This window comes from Tupaia chinensis, unplaced genomic scaffold (assembly GCF_000334495.1).
Source record: "Tupaia chinensis unplaced genomic scaffold, TupChi_1.0 Scaffold148065_1, whole genome shotgun sequence".
Classification (NCBI taxonomy): domain Eukaryota; kingdom Metazoa; phylum Chordata; class Mammalia; order Scandentia; family Tupaiidae; genus Tupaia; species Tupaia belangeri.
The window spans coordinates 71,751-85,177 of record NW_006207915.1 but is presented as its reverse complement, the minus strand read 5'-3'; the positions used below and the strand labels follow the sequence as shown (position 1 = coordinate 85,177).

The window sequence follows — 13,427 nt, the reverse complement described above, 5'->3', positions numbered from 1 at the left end:
AAAAAAAAAAAAAAAGAAAAAGAAAAAGAAAAGAAAAGAAAAGAAAAAGAAACACACAGGGGAGAGACTGTGGTGACGCTTCTGCACCCCTCAGGCTCAGGGTCTAAGCCCGCCTCCAGCCTGCCTCCCCCAGGAAACGGGAGGAGACACACAAGGTGTCCACAGAGAAGTCCTGCCACAGACAAGGAGAACCGAGGGCCGAGTGAGCGGAGAGGCTGATCGCAGGGCGCAGGGGCACGGTAGATCTTCAAGAGCGCCTCCTTGTGTTCAAGAAATTGCTGACATGTGTGGCCTGCGAGACAGCACAGTAAGAAAGGGGGAAGGAGCATCCGGCCAAGGGGCTTGAGAAAGACAACGGGAACTGAACAAGAGGAAAATACTAACCAACCTAAAAACACTCAGGCAGAACTGGTATCTGTATTAGAAACGGCACAAAACACACATTCTACGGAAATGGAGTCGGCCATGCAGAAAGAAAATGCACGTTCCTCCAGGAGACAGAGGGGAGGGCGCCCCCAGCCATGCTCGGGAAGAGATCCCGTGAGACTGCCACATGGGAAGACCCACAGCTGTGCTCGCCGTGGCCTGATACTAAGCCCCAGGGCACCCCCAGGTCCAGAAGGGCCCCAGGGTGGTCCGGCCACCCGGCCCACAGCCAACTCTGGAGCCCAGGGAGACACGAACTCCGCGAGGGTTCGGATGCCGCCAGGTCTGCCCTCGGCAGTGCGTGTCTGGGAAGTCCCCGGAAACTCGGACTCGGGACCTGCTGGCGCCGGAGCGGTGTTCGGGGACAGCGTAGTTCCTTCGTGGTGTCCAGGGTAGGGGCCCTGCTGTGACCAGCTCATGAGGGCATTAGGGCTCCCATGGCTCGGTTCTGGCTGGTTCTCGGCAGAGGGAATGAGACCAGCAAGGGAGGACACGCGTGGATACAGACGTGCTCTGCTCTGCTCTGCTCCGAGGCCCACCTCCCGCCATTTTCAGACGCCTCCGAGCCACCAGAGCGGTGAGTCAAATTAATAAACCTCTCCTAAGTTCACCAGGTCTTAGGCAGCTCTGTTAGCATTGCAGAAGTGGCTGGAGACACTCTGAGCGGAAGCCCACAGAAAATGTCTTGTTTGCAGGCAAACGATTCCCTCAGGACACTGTTCTATTTGTGTTCTCACCCTCCCTCCGGCTTCCAGCCTTCCTCCCTCCCCTCCTCCGGGCAAACAGGACCTTCCTCATCCTTGGAAATGCGACCTCCTGGGAAGAAGGGCTGACTTACCCGATCCCAGCTGAAACACAGGCCTAGGCGGTCGAGCTGCCCCCTCATGTGCTTGATGTTACTGCGAAACAAGGAAGAAGCCTGCATTTCAGAGCCGCTAGAGACAGACTCTTCTCTAAGCCATAGATAAACTACACTTGGAATCAATGAAAATATCCACATATTCGAAGACACCCCTCTCTGAACCTGCTCAGGATCCACTGGAAACCACAATGGTCCTTGGCCTGGGCTGCCGTTTCCCTGGCAATCCGAGAGCCAGCCCCTTGGACAGCGCACTCCGCCCACCCACATTCTACATCCTGCACAAACACAGGCCGAGGGGCTACAGGTTCAAAGGTGGTTGGAAACAAAAACCTCCACGTACGAAGTTCGGGAAACCACGCGGCGCGTTGTCAATCAAAACCTAAAACACATCGGCCTGGCACCCAGGACCCTGACTAGCTGGAGGGGGAGGAGGGTCACCGTGTGATAAGACCCCCTCAGGGGTGCCTGTCTCTGTGTCTCTGCCTCCGTCTCTCTCTTGCGTGCACCCATGCGCGCACAGTCTCATGAAAGAAAGAAACTTTAAAAAGAAAACAGTGTGTTAAAGACAAGCAGCAATAGACATGATCCCCCTTATGTCCAGAGGCTGGATGCTTTATTGGCTGTGCTTTCTGGGTCTCGTGCGCGGGGTGGAACTGCCTTGCGGGCTTCTGCACCCGGTGTATGAACACGCCTGCGAACACGTACCTCCGTGTCCAGCTCTCCGGATGGAGGTTCCTCTCGATGGCGGCATTTTCGGCAGGCAGTCCGAAGGCATCCCATCCCATGGGGTTGATGACCTAGGGCCCAGAGCACAAGCACAGAAGCCTAGGTGGGTACCCTGGGCAACAAGCATCATCGTTTCCTGTGGGATTTCGAACTGCAGCTGGGAGCCCACTGGCTGCCCACGGCATAAGCCAAAATGCCAACGCAGCCAGCCCTGAGTGTTTTCACAAGCAACTGTCATTTTCTTTTTCCAATCTGTACTGTCTTTAAGGAACCCAATTGTTTTCTGAAATTATGAAGTTTCTCTCAGCTTCGAAAACATGCATATATGTAATGTAGAGGTGTTCGAAGTGCTGTCCCTGTCGGTGTTTTCCAGACAGAGAAGGCAGCACCAGCCTCGTAGGACTACAGAAACTCAAACCTTAGCTAAAAGGAAGTAAGTAAAAATGCAGATCCCTGAAGCCAGCAGGTGGCATGGTGGTTAGGGCGTTGGACTCCCACATGGCCGACCTTGGTTTGAGTCGGAACTGGCAGCTTGAAACTCAAGCTGGGCACGTGTGCATGCATGCCCACCCCTCTTGGGGGGTGATTTCTCACTTCCCTTCTCTCTCGTCTCTCCAGTGAATGCACATACCCTATGGAAAAAACCTTAAAGAATAAAAAACACAGCTCCTCGGTTGCACCAGCTCCTTTCGAGGATGCGGCTGGTGGCTCTCGGCCAGCCCCTGCAGGTACAGAACCTTCCTCTCCCTGCGGGAATCCCACGGGCAGCAACCCCGGGACACGCGTCGAGAGGGAGGACTGCACGGGGCTTCTCTGCATCTCAGCTCTAGGCCAACCAAAGAGGGTCCATCCCAGCTCATCCTCGGAGTCTGGGTCTGCTCCCTTCCTGGTTAGCTGGCCCACAGCCCACCTCCGTTCACACCACCAGGCACCTGCTGGGCTGGCCCCAGGCGGCTGGCCCCAGGCGCCAGGCCCTGCTCTTCCTCTCCCTTTCTATCCCTCCTCCCTATTCCTTCCTGAAGTCCCTCCCCTACACCAGTCAGGAAGAAACGCCCCACCCTGCGCAGACAACCAGGCCCTCAGAAGCGAGCTCAGACCACACGCAGGAGCACACAGAAAAGAGGCCTGCAGAGGGACCGCAGGGGGACTCGACACGGCACGAAAGCAAACCTCCGCGCAGCCCTGTCTCGTGTGTACACTTATGTCGGGTGGCACAGCAGCCATGCAGAGCCCTGTGAGGACGGACACCCTGTGGGAAGGCCCTGGTGTGCATCTGGGGCCTCCCTGTGCGGGCCAGGCACACACGCCTGCCCCAGGGGGCTCACAGCACAGAAGACCTGTCAGGGACGCTCTCTCTGTCCTTCTCTCTGTGTCTCTCATGGAAGAAATAAATTTAAAAATGCCTAAAATAACCTCAGTTTGGGGCCAGCACACGGGGCAATTGAGATAGCTGGATCCCACAGGGCTGACTGCGTGGCCCAGTCCCGGGTGGCTTGACGACTGCGCATCCACACCCCGAGGTCACTCTAGTGGGTCCCGTCTATTTTACTTCATGGTTTTAACTTAAGAACGTAACAGTACACTCATGTTCATGAGGGCAACGGCATGATACCATGATACGTAAGACTAAGCCGGTCCCACGCCCAGGCCTAGTCCTCCTCAGCTCCCTGACGGAACAGACGCCATCCGGACCCATCCACTTAGTACTCACACGCACACGCGCTTGCTTGCTCATTTTTACGGGGACAGAACCTACTACACACGCTGTTTCATGATCTGCGTATGTGTGCATGCTCACCTGTGTGTGTGTTTACACGTCCCAACATCCCCCGAGTCTACCTGTTCTCTGTGGTTTTAGGAACCTACTAGACACCCCTCAACCCGGCTGACCTCTCGGGCCTGAGGTCTCTCATCCTCTTGCTCAGTGTAGCAGATCCGAAGGTTTCGTCCTCCCAATAGCACGTTCCTCCCTGAGCAGGCTGTCCCCTACCACCTGGCTTGCACCCCCATCTGATCCCCAGCCCCTGGGCTGCAGGCGAGGCATGCCAAGCCCTCTCCAGAAGCTGCAGGTAGGCCAGAGGCAGAGGGCACTCCCTCCTCCAGGTCAGAGGCCAAGAGGGCCTGGGCGGCTCAGCCCCCACCCCCACCGTGTGAGCAGTGGAGAAAACAAAGCCTGCATGCAGAATGGCAGAGGAGGGACAAGGGCAGGAAGGAGCCCAGGCTTCAATCTCCGGGGCAGGGGAGGGCAGGCTCCTCTGGCTCTGTGAGTTACACGGAGATCCATAAAAACAAACAAAATCTTCCTTTTTGCTTAAGCTGGTCTGAGCTGGGTCTCGGTCCTGCCAGCCAAGCATCCTGGCTAAGACAAACACCCTTTAGGATATTCAAACTTTCTCTTGAATATTGCTTGATCCATAAATGACAAACATATTCCTATATTCATTACTAAACCTCACAGTTCTCTTTTTCTTTTTAATTTTCAAAAGCTTAAAAAAAAAAAAAAAGGCTGGAATATGTGCTGGATTTCCAGAAAGTTCTGCATACGTCCATGGGTGGCACCGGGTTCAGCTCCTCGCTGCTGCTGAGCCCCATGAGGCCGCTTCCTCGCTTCCTCGGCAGAACGATGCACCTGTTGTGTAACTGCTCCACGAGAAAAGGGGGAGGGTGATTACCACTCGCTTTCTTTGTCAGAACTGCCAAGATGGCACCGAGTCGATGCTTCTGCCGTTACCATTCTGTTAGGGGCTGTCCACATTTTTAAATAAAGCCAATACAGAGACTGTCAGGAGAAAATGAGTCTGGATTTACGTAACCGACTTATTCATTTCTATTTTTGTTTTCAGATGGAATTAACATGAGAAGGTATTCTTAGTTCACGTGTTATCCAAGCTGTCTATGAAAATAAAGTAGAAAGATCTTAAAGTTTCTTAATATTTCATATTTTCACCAAAACTGAAGGAGAAATAAGGGCTGCCTTAAAGGAAGAACAGGACACAGACTACGGGAGGCCTCTGCATCTCGAAGCTAGGCTCGTGACATGGGAACAGTCCCGCTGTGTCTTCCCAGAGCCCCAGAGCTCACGCTGTGCTCGAAGATGAGGTGCTCCTTGGAGGGAGACAGACGATGAAGACGTGCAGCAGGTTTAAAGGAAAGGGAGATGCAGAGCTGGTCTCCGACTTCCCGGTCACGCTGCCGTGGCCAGTGTACGTGAAAAGCACAGCGGGTACTCCGGCCTCGGCCTCGGCCCTGCCTGGTTCCCCGTGCTGCCCAGAGCAGGTGCCTCCGGGTAGAGAGCACTTTCCTTCTGACCTCTCCGTGGCCAAGATAGTCCCGACCGCTCGCTCTAAGCTCTTCGTAGTTTTTAAATGCCTGTTCTTTCTTTCTACCAGCATAACTTGCTGTAATCCTTCCACAGTAGGAGAAGTAACTGTACCTACAGCTCACGTGGGCCGACCAAGCAACTTACCACTTAAAATGACCAGGAGGAGAGGTGGAGGCCCAGGGGCGCTGGCTGACCCCACGGGGAGGAGGTTCCAGCCTGCACCTCCCTGGTATACCCCAGGCTGGTGTGTGCCCAGGACCTGGGGCTGGCTCAGGCTCGAAGAGGGTCATGGGAGCTCTTCCCTCGCTCTCGCTCTCGCTCTCGCTCTCGCTCGCTCACAGAAGCAGTGAAAGGTAAAACAGCAGCGTCTGGATTTATAGGCTGGGCCCCACCCAATCCTTTCAACTTGCAAGGCGTTAACATCTTCTTGGGTGTGAGTGCTTTGTGCAGCCTCAGAACAGTTTTTCTGGGTATTTTATACATGTTTTATGTCTATTGAAGACATACTTTGAGGCCAGCAGATGGCTTGGTGGTTAAGGTGCTGGATTCCCACATGGTCAACCACAGTTCTAGTCCAAGAACTGGCGGCTTGAAACTCACACCAGGCACGTGTGCATGTGTGCCCAAAATCCTAGGAAGAGAATGGAGGAGAAGGGGCTGCAGTGCGGCCATTCCCCCTAGGGGAGTGACTTCTCACTTTCCCTCTCTGTCTCTGTCTCTCTCCAGTGAGGGCATGCACCCTATGGCAAAAACCTTTAAAAAATGCATATGCACCCATTGATTTGGGAAGACAGAACTGTGACGTCTCAGCGGGCAGCAGCAGGCTACTCACAGAGAATGGGAAGATGCTCAGAAAGAGTTAGAGTAAGTCCTGGTAGCTAAACCTCCGAAGTCTGGAAGACCGCCATCTCCAGCTGGTCCTAGGGACAGACACGCTAGGTATCTACAGTTGAGTGAGAAGCCATGGGGCCCACAACACCACCAGAAACTCAGAAAGCAGAACACCATCAGCCGCTCCCGACTGCAAAACAGAGGCAGAAGCAGAGCTAACAGAGCCCCAGGCTGACACCAGCGGCAGGACCCGGGACGGGCTGGCCAGCCCAGACAGAACTGGATTAGTCGCGGGACACAAGCCAGGGCAGAGAGAGGGACATCCTGCGAGATGATCTGGTCTGCGACCAGTGAGGCCAGCTGGCGAGGTGGATGACCAGGGGTTACAAAGCAGAGCAAACACGGGGGTCAGAGCTCAGCCACGCCACACCACCACTGGCCAGGAGCAAGGCCCGGGAGCTGGCCATGGCCATGGCCCACCCAGCAGGCCCCCTGCCCTCCAGGCTGAGCCCCAGCATCGAGGTCGGCACGCAGGATGGAAACAAGGAGATCGGAGGAGGGGGATGTGGCAGAGAACACAGTTCCGTGTGACAGCAAACAGGCCCGGCTCAGGGAATGCCGGCAGTAACACCTGGAGAGAGGGGCCCACTGGGAAGGGGCTGGCCAAAGGGGGCGCCAGCTCTGCCTATGTGGTATCTCACTTCTGCTCAAGGGGGGGTATGCAATTTTTTTTTTTTGGAGAGGTTTCTGCTATGGGGCATGTATGCTCACCAGAAAGACAGAGAGAGACAGAGAGACAGAAAGCGAGAAATCACCCTCCAGGGGGGATGGCCACGCCGCAATCCCTTCTCCTCCATTCTCCTCTCAGGATCTTGGGCACGCACGCACACGCATCCGGCGTGAGTTTAAGCCACCGGATCCGGGACTCAAACCACGGTTGACTACATGGGAGTCCAGCGACAGCCATTACGCCAACTGCTGGTCCAGTGATATGAAATTTAATGTACAATTTTTTTAAATTTGCCAAGTATTTATTTATTTAATTTACTATTACTATGTTGTTGCTGGGAAAGTAAAGCATATTTTCCTGTTTTCTCTAAGCAAAAATGCACCATGACTTTCCCAACAACGCAATAATTGAAAATATGCTACAGGGTACCTGCACTCACCAGAGAAAGCAAGGAAGCAAGCCTCCAGGTCCAGGTCCAGGTCCAGGATCAGACCTGGTCCAGGACTCAAGCTGCAGTCGGACACGTAGGAGTCCAGCGCCCTAACCACCACACCACCTGCTGGCCCTGAAAACACTTTAAGAAGAGAAAACGGGCAGGCAAAGAGACAGCTGCTCGTCCAGCGAGGAGGTAAGACAAGTGGAGCTAGGAGGAGTGTGGGGTGGAGGGGAGGAAGCCGAGGCTACACTGTCCACCTTCCCAGGGACAAAGAGTCAGTTATGGGGACGGCCAGCAGCTCCCGGGAGTGGCCAGCGGTTCCGGGGGGTGGCCAGGGGGAGCCAGCGGCTCCCGGGCAGTGGCCCGCGTTCTGTCCCTTTCACCATAAGACAAAGCTTCCTATTTGAAACCAACTCGGAGCCTAGCTGAGAGCAACCATGGTTACTGCTATTTTCAGAGACTGTCGTGGTCCCTTTGGAACAGAGTCAACACTTGCTATTTCTCGGGAAGGAGAAACACAATATTTAATTTTGTTTAGCAAGTGCAATAACCCACCATCATTACAGATCGGAGATTAAAATCAAGTGACTCCTCACAGTAAAAAAACAAGTGACGGTACCTAGACCCAAAGCCCAGACCTCCTCCGGGAACGCGGACCCGTCACGCCGGCCGGCTGGGGCTGCCAGGTCCAGGAAGCACTGGGCCAGCGGCACACCTCCCCCTGCCAGTCACAGCAGAGGGGACGAGCCCCGGAGAGCCACCGTGTACCTTCCGATGCTGCAGCCGCCTGCAAATCTGAGGAGCAGGCACCTCGCTAGGCACCTCGGGCCTCCGTGAACGCTCGCTCGCTGACTGGGAACTGGAGCAGTGTGTACTGTCCCCTCGCTTCCTGGTACCGTGGGCAGCCAGGCACGGTGTTCTCCTCCTCCGCGGTGCACAGCACAAAGGCCCAGGCGGGAAACGGCACTTGGCCCATGCCTGGTGGCTTTTTGCCTGAGATAAACGAGTCCAAGGCCGGTTCTGGGAGGACCTGGTACTCGTGCTTTCTGGACCAGAGGCGGCGGTGAGACCAGCCGGCTGGGAGGCTGGGCCATTACCTCCCACCCACTGTGTCTACAGGGGAACGCGATGAAATCACCCGTGGGTCAAGCCTTACATCCGTCGCTGGTCTGCAAGTTTCAGGGGAAACCAATGGGCAGTGCAGCCCCTTCCAATGACCCGAGGCCCAGACGGCCCGCTTCAACACCCAGCCCCAGGGCTTCCCGACTGACTCCCTTCACTTGGTTACACTCAAACCCTGCATGAGAGTTTTTAAAGGCTTTGCTCAGCAGATGTCGTAGGGGTTGTGTCACTGGACTACCACATGGCCAGCCATGGTTCAAGTCCTGGACCCGGAGACTTGAAACTCACGCCAGGTGCGTGTGCATAGGAGGAGAATGGAGAAGGGATTGAGGCGTGGCCATCCCCACTGGGAAGGGACTACTCATTGTCTGTCTCCTCTACCCCTCAGTGACCCCCACCCCCACTCCCCAAAAATGTATGCACCCTAAGGCAAAAATCTTTTTTTTTTAAAGAGATTTTTGCTATAGGGCATGTGCGCTCACTGGAGAGCCAGACAGAGAGAAAGTGAGAAATCACCCCCCCAGGGAGGATGGCCACACCCCAATCCCTTCTCCTCTCAGGATTTTGGGCGGGCATGTATGCACAGGCACCCAGTATGAGTTTTAACCCGCCATGTCTGGGACTTGAACTGTGGTCAACTACATGGGAGTCCAGCAACATAACCTTATGCTATCTGCAAAAACCCAGCAAAAACCTCTTTAATAAATAAATAAATAAAGGCTTTTCTCATGGATAATCCCACACAAACCGGAAGGGGGGCAGGGCAGGTGGTGTCGCTGTTCTGTCTGGAGAGCCTGATTCCTGCCTGTCCCTCGGTGCCACAGACCACAGCTAGTCCGCGCATGCCCACGGTCTGCTCAGCTGCCTGTGGCTCAGAGCTTTCCTCTTGCAGTACCATCTGTCCTGGAACGCAGAGGGCCACGTCCACTTGGCTTTGTGCACACCGTCTGTTCATCCAAGTGCCAAACCTGGAGGAGGACTTGCCCAGAACTGCCTGGGATGCGTATTTCCATGCAGACTCCCGAGCCCCACCCAGGACCCAGACTCAGAATCTGCTTTTCAGCCAAGCCCGCAGGGCTCATCCTGCACCCACGTGCTCACACAGAAAGGCTTAGGAGCACAAACTGGCGTGCCAGACTCCAGGGTGCGAGTTCTGGGTGGTGCCCCTGTCTCTCTCTCCTTTTAATGGCCAGAGAAAGCGTGAGCTCACCAGAGACAGATGGAGAGACAGAGCGAGACAGGGAAGCGGCATCCCCGAATGGGGTATGGTCATGCTGCAGTCCCCTCTCCCCCATTTCCCTGCTGGGATTCTGGGTATGCACACACACGTGCCTGGTGTGTCTCTCAAGCCACCAGGACCAGCCAGCATAACCTTGATACCAAGGCCAGATAAGGACATCACCAGAAAGTGACAGATCAGTATTTCTGATGTACACAGGGATACTAGCAAGCCGCGTATTTCAATAGATGTGTTCAAACACACCAGGAAGAAAAGGGATCTGCCCTGAGAATGTAAGGTTGTTTCGCTATAAAATAAGTGAGCCCACGTGACTGTGCCACAGTAACAGGCCACGGGAGAGACACCACCAGTCACTCAGTACACGCTGGGGAAGCATCCACTAAGCATCACACTCATTTCTGACAAAGCTTTCAGCACACAGAGTAAAGGGGAGCCCTCCCAGCCTGAGGGAGCATGCGAAGCTGCAGTGGGGCAGGGTGAACTGGGGGTACAGGCAGAGGACGACCGAGACGCAGGAGGAGCCTGGGGAGAGGAACCTCGGGCCCAGAGAGCAGGGTGAATGAGTTGCTGAAGCTGAGGAAGACGAGGACAGAGACATACCCATGGAGGTCACCGGGAGCCCTGCCGAGAGCAGACTGGCTACGTGGTCAGTGCAGGGTTCACCTCCCACAAGGCTATTCTCAGTGTGCCCTAGAACTCCGGCCATACCACGAGCCACAGACTGAAAGCCTGAGTCGGGCCCAGTGTCGGCCACCCTGCTGTAGTGCGCCAGAGCGCAGGGCTGGGGGCCACGTGACTGACTGCATGCGTGGATCCTGGGTCACGCTGAAATGTGCGAGGGGTGCAGGAGTGCCCAGGACCCTGAGGAGCTGGAGGGCCTGTCACGGCAGCACAAGACACCGACGAGGGTGCCCGCATGTGTGCAAGGGCTCTCTGTCGGGCGCGCGTGTGTTATCAGACAAAAAACTATGAGCTTATTTTGATGCAAACAACTTTTGAAATCCATGCACATTTTTTCATAATATGCCTTTTCTATGAATATTTAGAAGATCCCTGGTATCTCCACTCAAGAACAAAGCAAATCCACGAACTAACAAGTAGTAGAAAAAGGTTTGGGACCAGCAGTTGGCATAATGGCTATGTCACTGGACTCCCGTGTAGTTGACCGCAGTTGGAGTCCTGGACCCGGTGGCTTAAACTCATGCTGGGTCCCCCAGGGGGTGATTTTTCACTTTCTATCTCTCCGCCTCTCTGTCTTTCTGACAAGTGCATGTACCCTATAGCAAAAACTTCTCAAATAAATAAATAAATAAATAAATAAATAAATAAAATAAAAAGGCAAGGTTTGCTTAATTTTTCTTTGACCTACTGCTTGATTTCCAACTTAAGACTCCAATATTTCCATTTAACGCAATAGAAAACCCGGAGTTTGGGATAAAGCTGGTGGCGTCGAGGGACTGTTACTGCCTGAATTCATCCACACACATCTCGGCGCCTGGCTGCAAGTCCCGAATGAGCTGTCCCTCCCCTCCTTGCAGTGAGGGTAACTAAACTCCACCCAGCCTGATCCCGCTGGGTCTCTGGGTCTCTGGAACAAGGTCTGACATCGAGCGGGGAGGGTCTGAAAACTCTCAACCAAAGTCAAACTGAGATTTCTGCTTCTCTTTTACCACGTTCACTTAAAAATGGCCAAATGAATTTTCACTAAATTTGGTGGTCCTACATGGGATGCTCTGGCTTCAATACAAACTATGAAAATTAACAGGAAACTAATCGCACGGGAACCTTTTTTTTTTTTTTTTTTTGAGGTTTTTGCTATAGGGTGCATGGACTCACCAGAAAGACAGAGACAGAAAGACAGAAAGCGAGAAATCCCTCCTCTCCCACTCTTCCGGGATCTTGGGCACGCACGCACATGAGCCTGGCATGAGTTTAAGCCACCAGGTCTGGGACTTGAACCACAGTCGACTACATGGGAGTTCAGAGACATAGCCATCACACCAAGTGCTGGTCCCAGGACTTTCATCTTAAATAGAGCGACAGAGCAAGTGAAGCCGAGGGCCAAAAGGGTAGCCCAGGTGCCCGTACTCACAGCAAACAGCGCGGTCTGCCCACTCACTAGCCGCCCACGACAGGCTGGTGTAAGTGAAATGGATGAGACAACGCTCTGAAAAGTCACAGCGAGGTGGCAGGCAGAGAGCAGTGCATCGCTGCAACAGCAGACAGGGCTCCAAACGTGGGCAGAGAGTCAATGAGTACATCTCCTCTCCCACTCTTCCGGGATCTTGGGCACGCACGCACATGAGCCTGGCATGAGTTTAAGCCACCAGGTCTGGGACTTGAACCACAGTCGACTACATGGGAGTTCAGAGACATAGCCATCACACCAAGTGCTGGTCCCAGGACTTTCATCTTAAATAGAGCGACAGAGCAAGTGAAGCCGAGGGCCAAAAGGGTAGCCCAGGTGCCCGTACTCACAGCAAACAGCGCGGTCTGCCCACTCACTAGCCGCCCACGACAGGCTGGTGTAAGTGAAATGGATGAGACAACGCTCTGAAAAGTCACAGCGAGGTGGCAGGCAGAGAGCAGTGCATCGCTGCAACAGCAGACAGGGCTCCAAACGTGGGCAGAGTCAGTGCATCGCTGCAACAGCAGACAGGGCTCCAAATGTGGGCAGAGAGTCAGTGCATCGCTGCAATAGCAGACAGGGCTCCAAACGTGGTCGCGGGGCGGAACAGCAGCTACTCGGGCTGCGTCTCAAGGCAGCCGGGTAGCCCGCTCCGGCAGTCGCGAACAGGGACGTGGTTACCGGGGGCTGGGGCGTCTCTCCCAGGCAGCTCGGGGCATATCCCATCAGCACGCCCAGTGCCTGCACTATCGCTTCCTAAGGGTGGCTCCGGGCTAGGCACACGCACCACCTGGTTTAGTCCTCACAGAGGCTCTGGGAAGGCCACTGCTGCCCCTGCTTTGAAGATGAGGAAAGTGGGACGCAGAGACAGTAAGGGGCTGCTGGGAAGTGGCGGAACAGAGTTGAAGCCTCGGCTGCTGATCCTGGGTCTGACCTGACCTGGGGCTTCCGGCGCGGTGGGGGACTCCTGCTGTCGTCTTGGGGCCTGAGTCCCCGGGCTGGGGCTCTGCCTGGAGTGGCCCTGGCGGGGAGGGGGATGCGAACTACTGACCCAAGTAGTACAAATGACTAACTCTTCAGGTGGCCGAGAGCCGCCATAACGTGGCCTCCTTTACAGGACACTGCGTGCTACGTCAGCTCGGATACACTCTCAGACTAGAATCTTCAGACAGAGCTAAGTCGTGGAGACCTGCAGATTACCGACAGCAAGGGCCAGGGGGAGCCAGCGCGGGGTTGATAGGCGGCTCTCTCGGCTGGGGCCAGCAGCGTGGTCAAGGACACCCACATGGCCAACTGGTTTGAGTCCTGGATCTGGAGGCTTGCTTTCTACTTTCCCTCTCTCCCTCTCTGTCTCTCGTCTCTGTCTGTCTCTGGTGAGTGCATGTGCCCTATGGCAAATTAAACTAATAAATAAAATTAAATAAATAATTCTTAAAAAATAAAAAAGTGACTCTCTGGGAGAACAAAGCCCTGGTTTGTAAGCTCTGACCCCCACAGCGCACACACTCCCACCACAAGGCACCTGAGGTACGGAGGACCACACGACACAGAGCGAGTGAGGGGTCCACAGGCGCTCCCGCCAACTCGCGAGCAGGCTCCCACCC

General features: G+C 54.8%; 1 protein-coding gene across 3 annotated transcripts in view; it reads right to left on the bottom strand.

The window, feature by feature from the left end:
• LARS2 (leucyl-tRNA synthetase 2, mitochondrial) overlaps window positions 1-13,427 on the bottom strand; it is a 120,409-nt gene that overhangs the window by 92,712 nt on the left and 14,270 nt on the right. For all 3 annotated transcript variants that reach the window (XM_006170123.3, XM_014584873.2, XM_027768938.1), the window contains 2 exons: window positions 1,994-2,085; window positions 1,265-1,325 (listed from right to left, as the gene is read on the bottom strand). In XM_006170123.3, coding sequence (XP_006170185.1) covers window positions 1,265-1,325; window positions 1,994-2,085 — 153 coding nt within the window. The remainder of the gene's footprint in view (window positions 1-1,264; window positions 1,326-1,993; window positions 2,086-13,427) is intronic.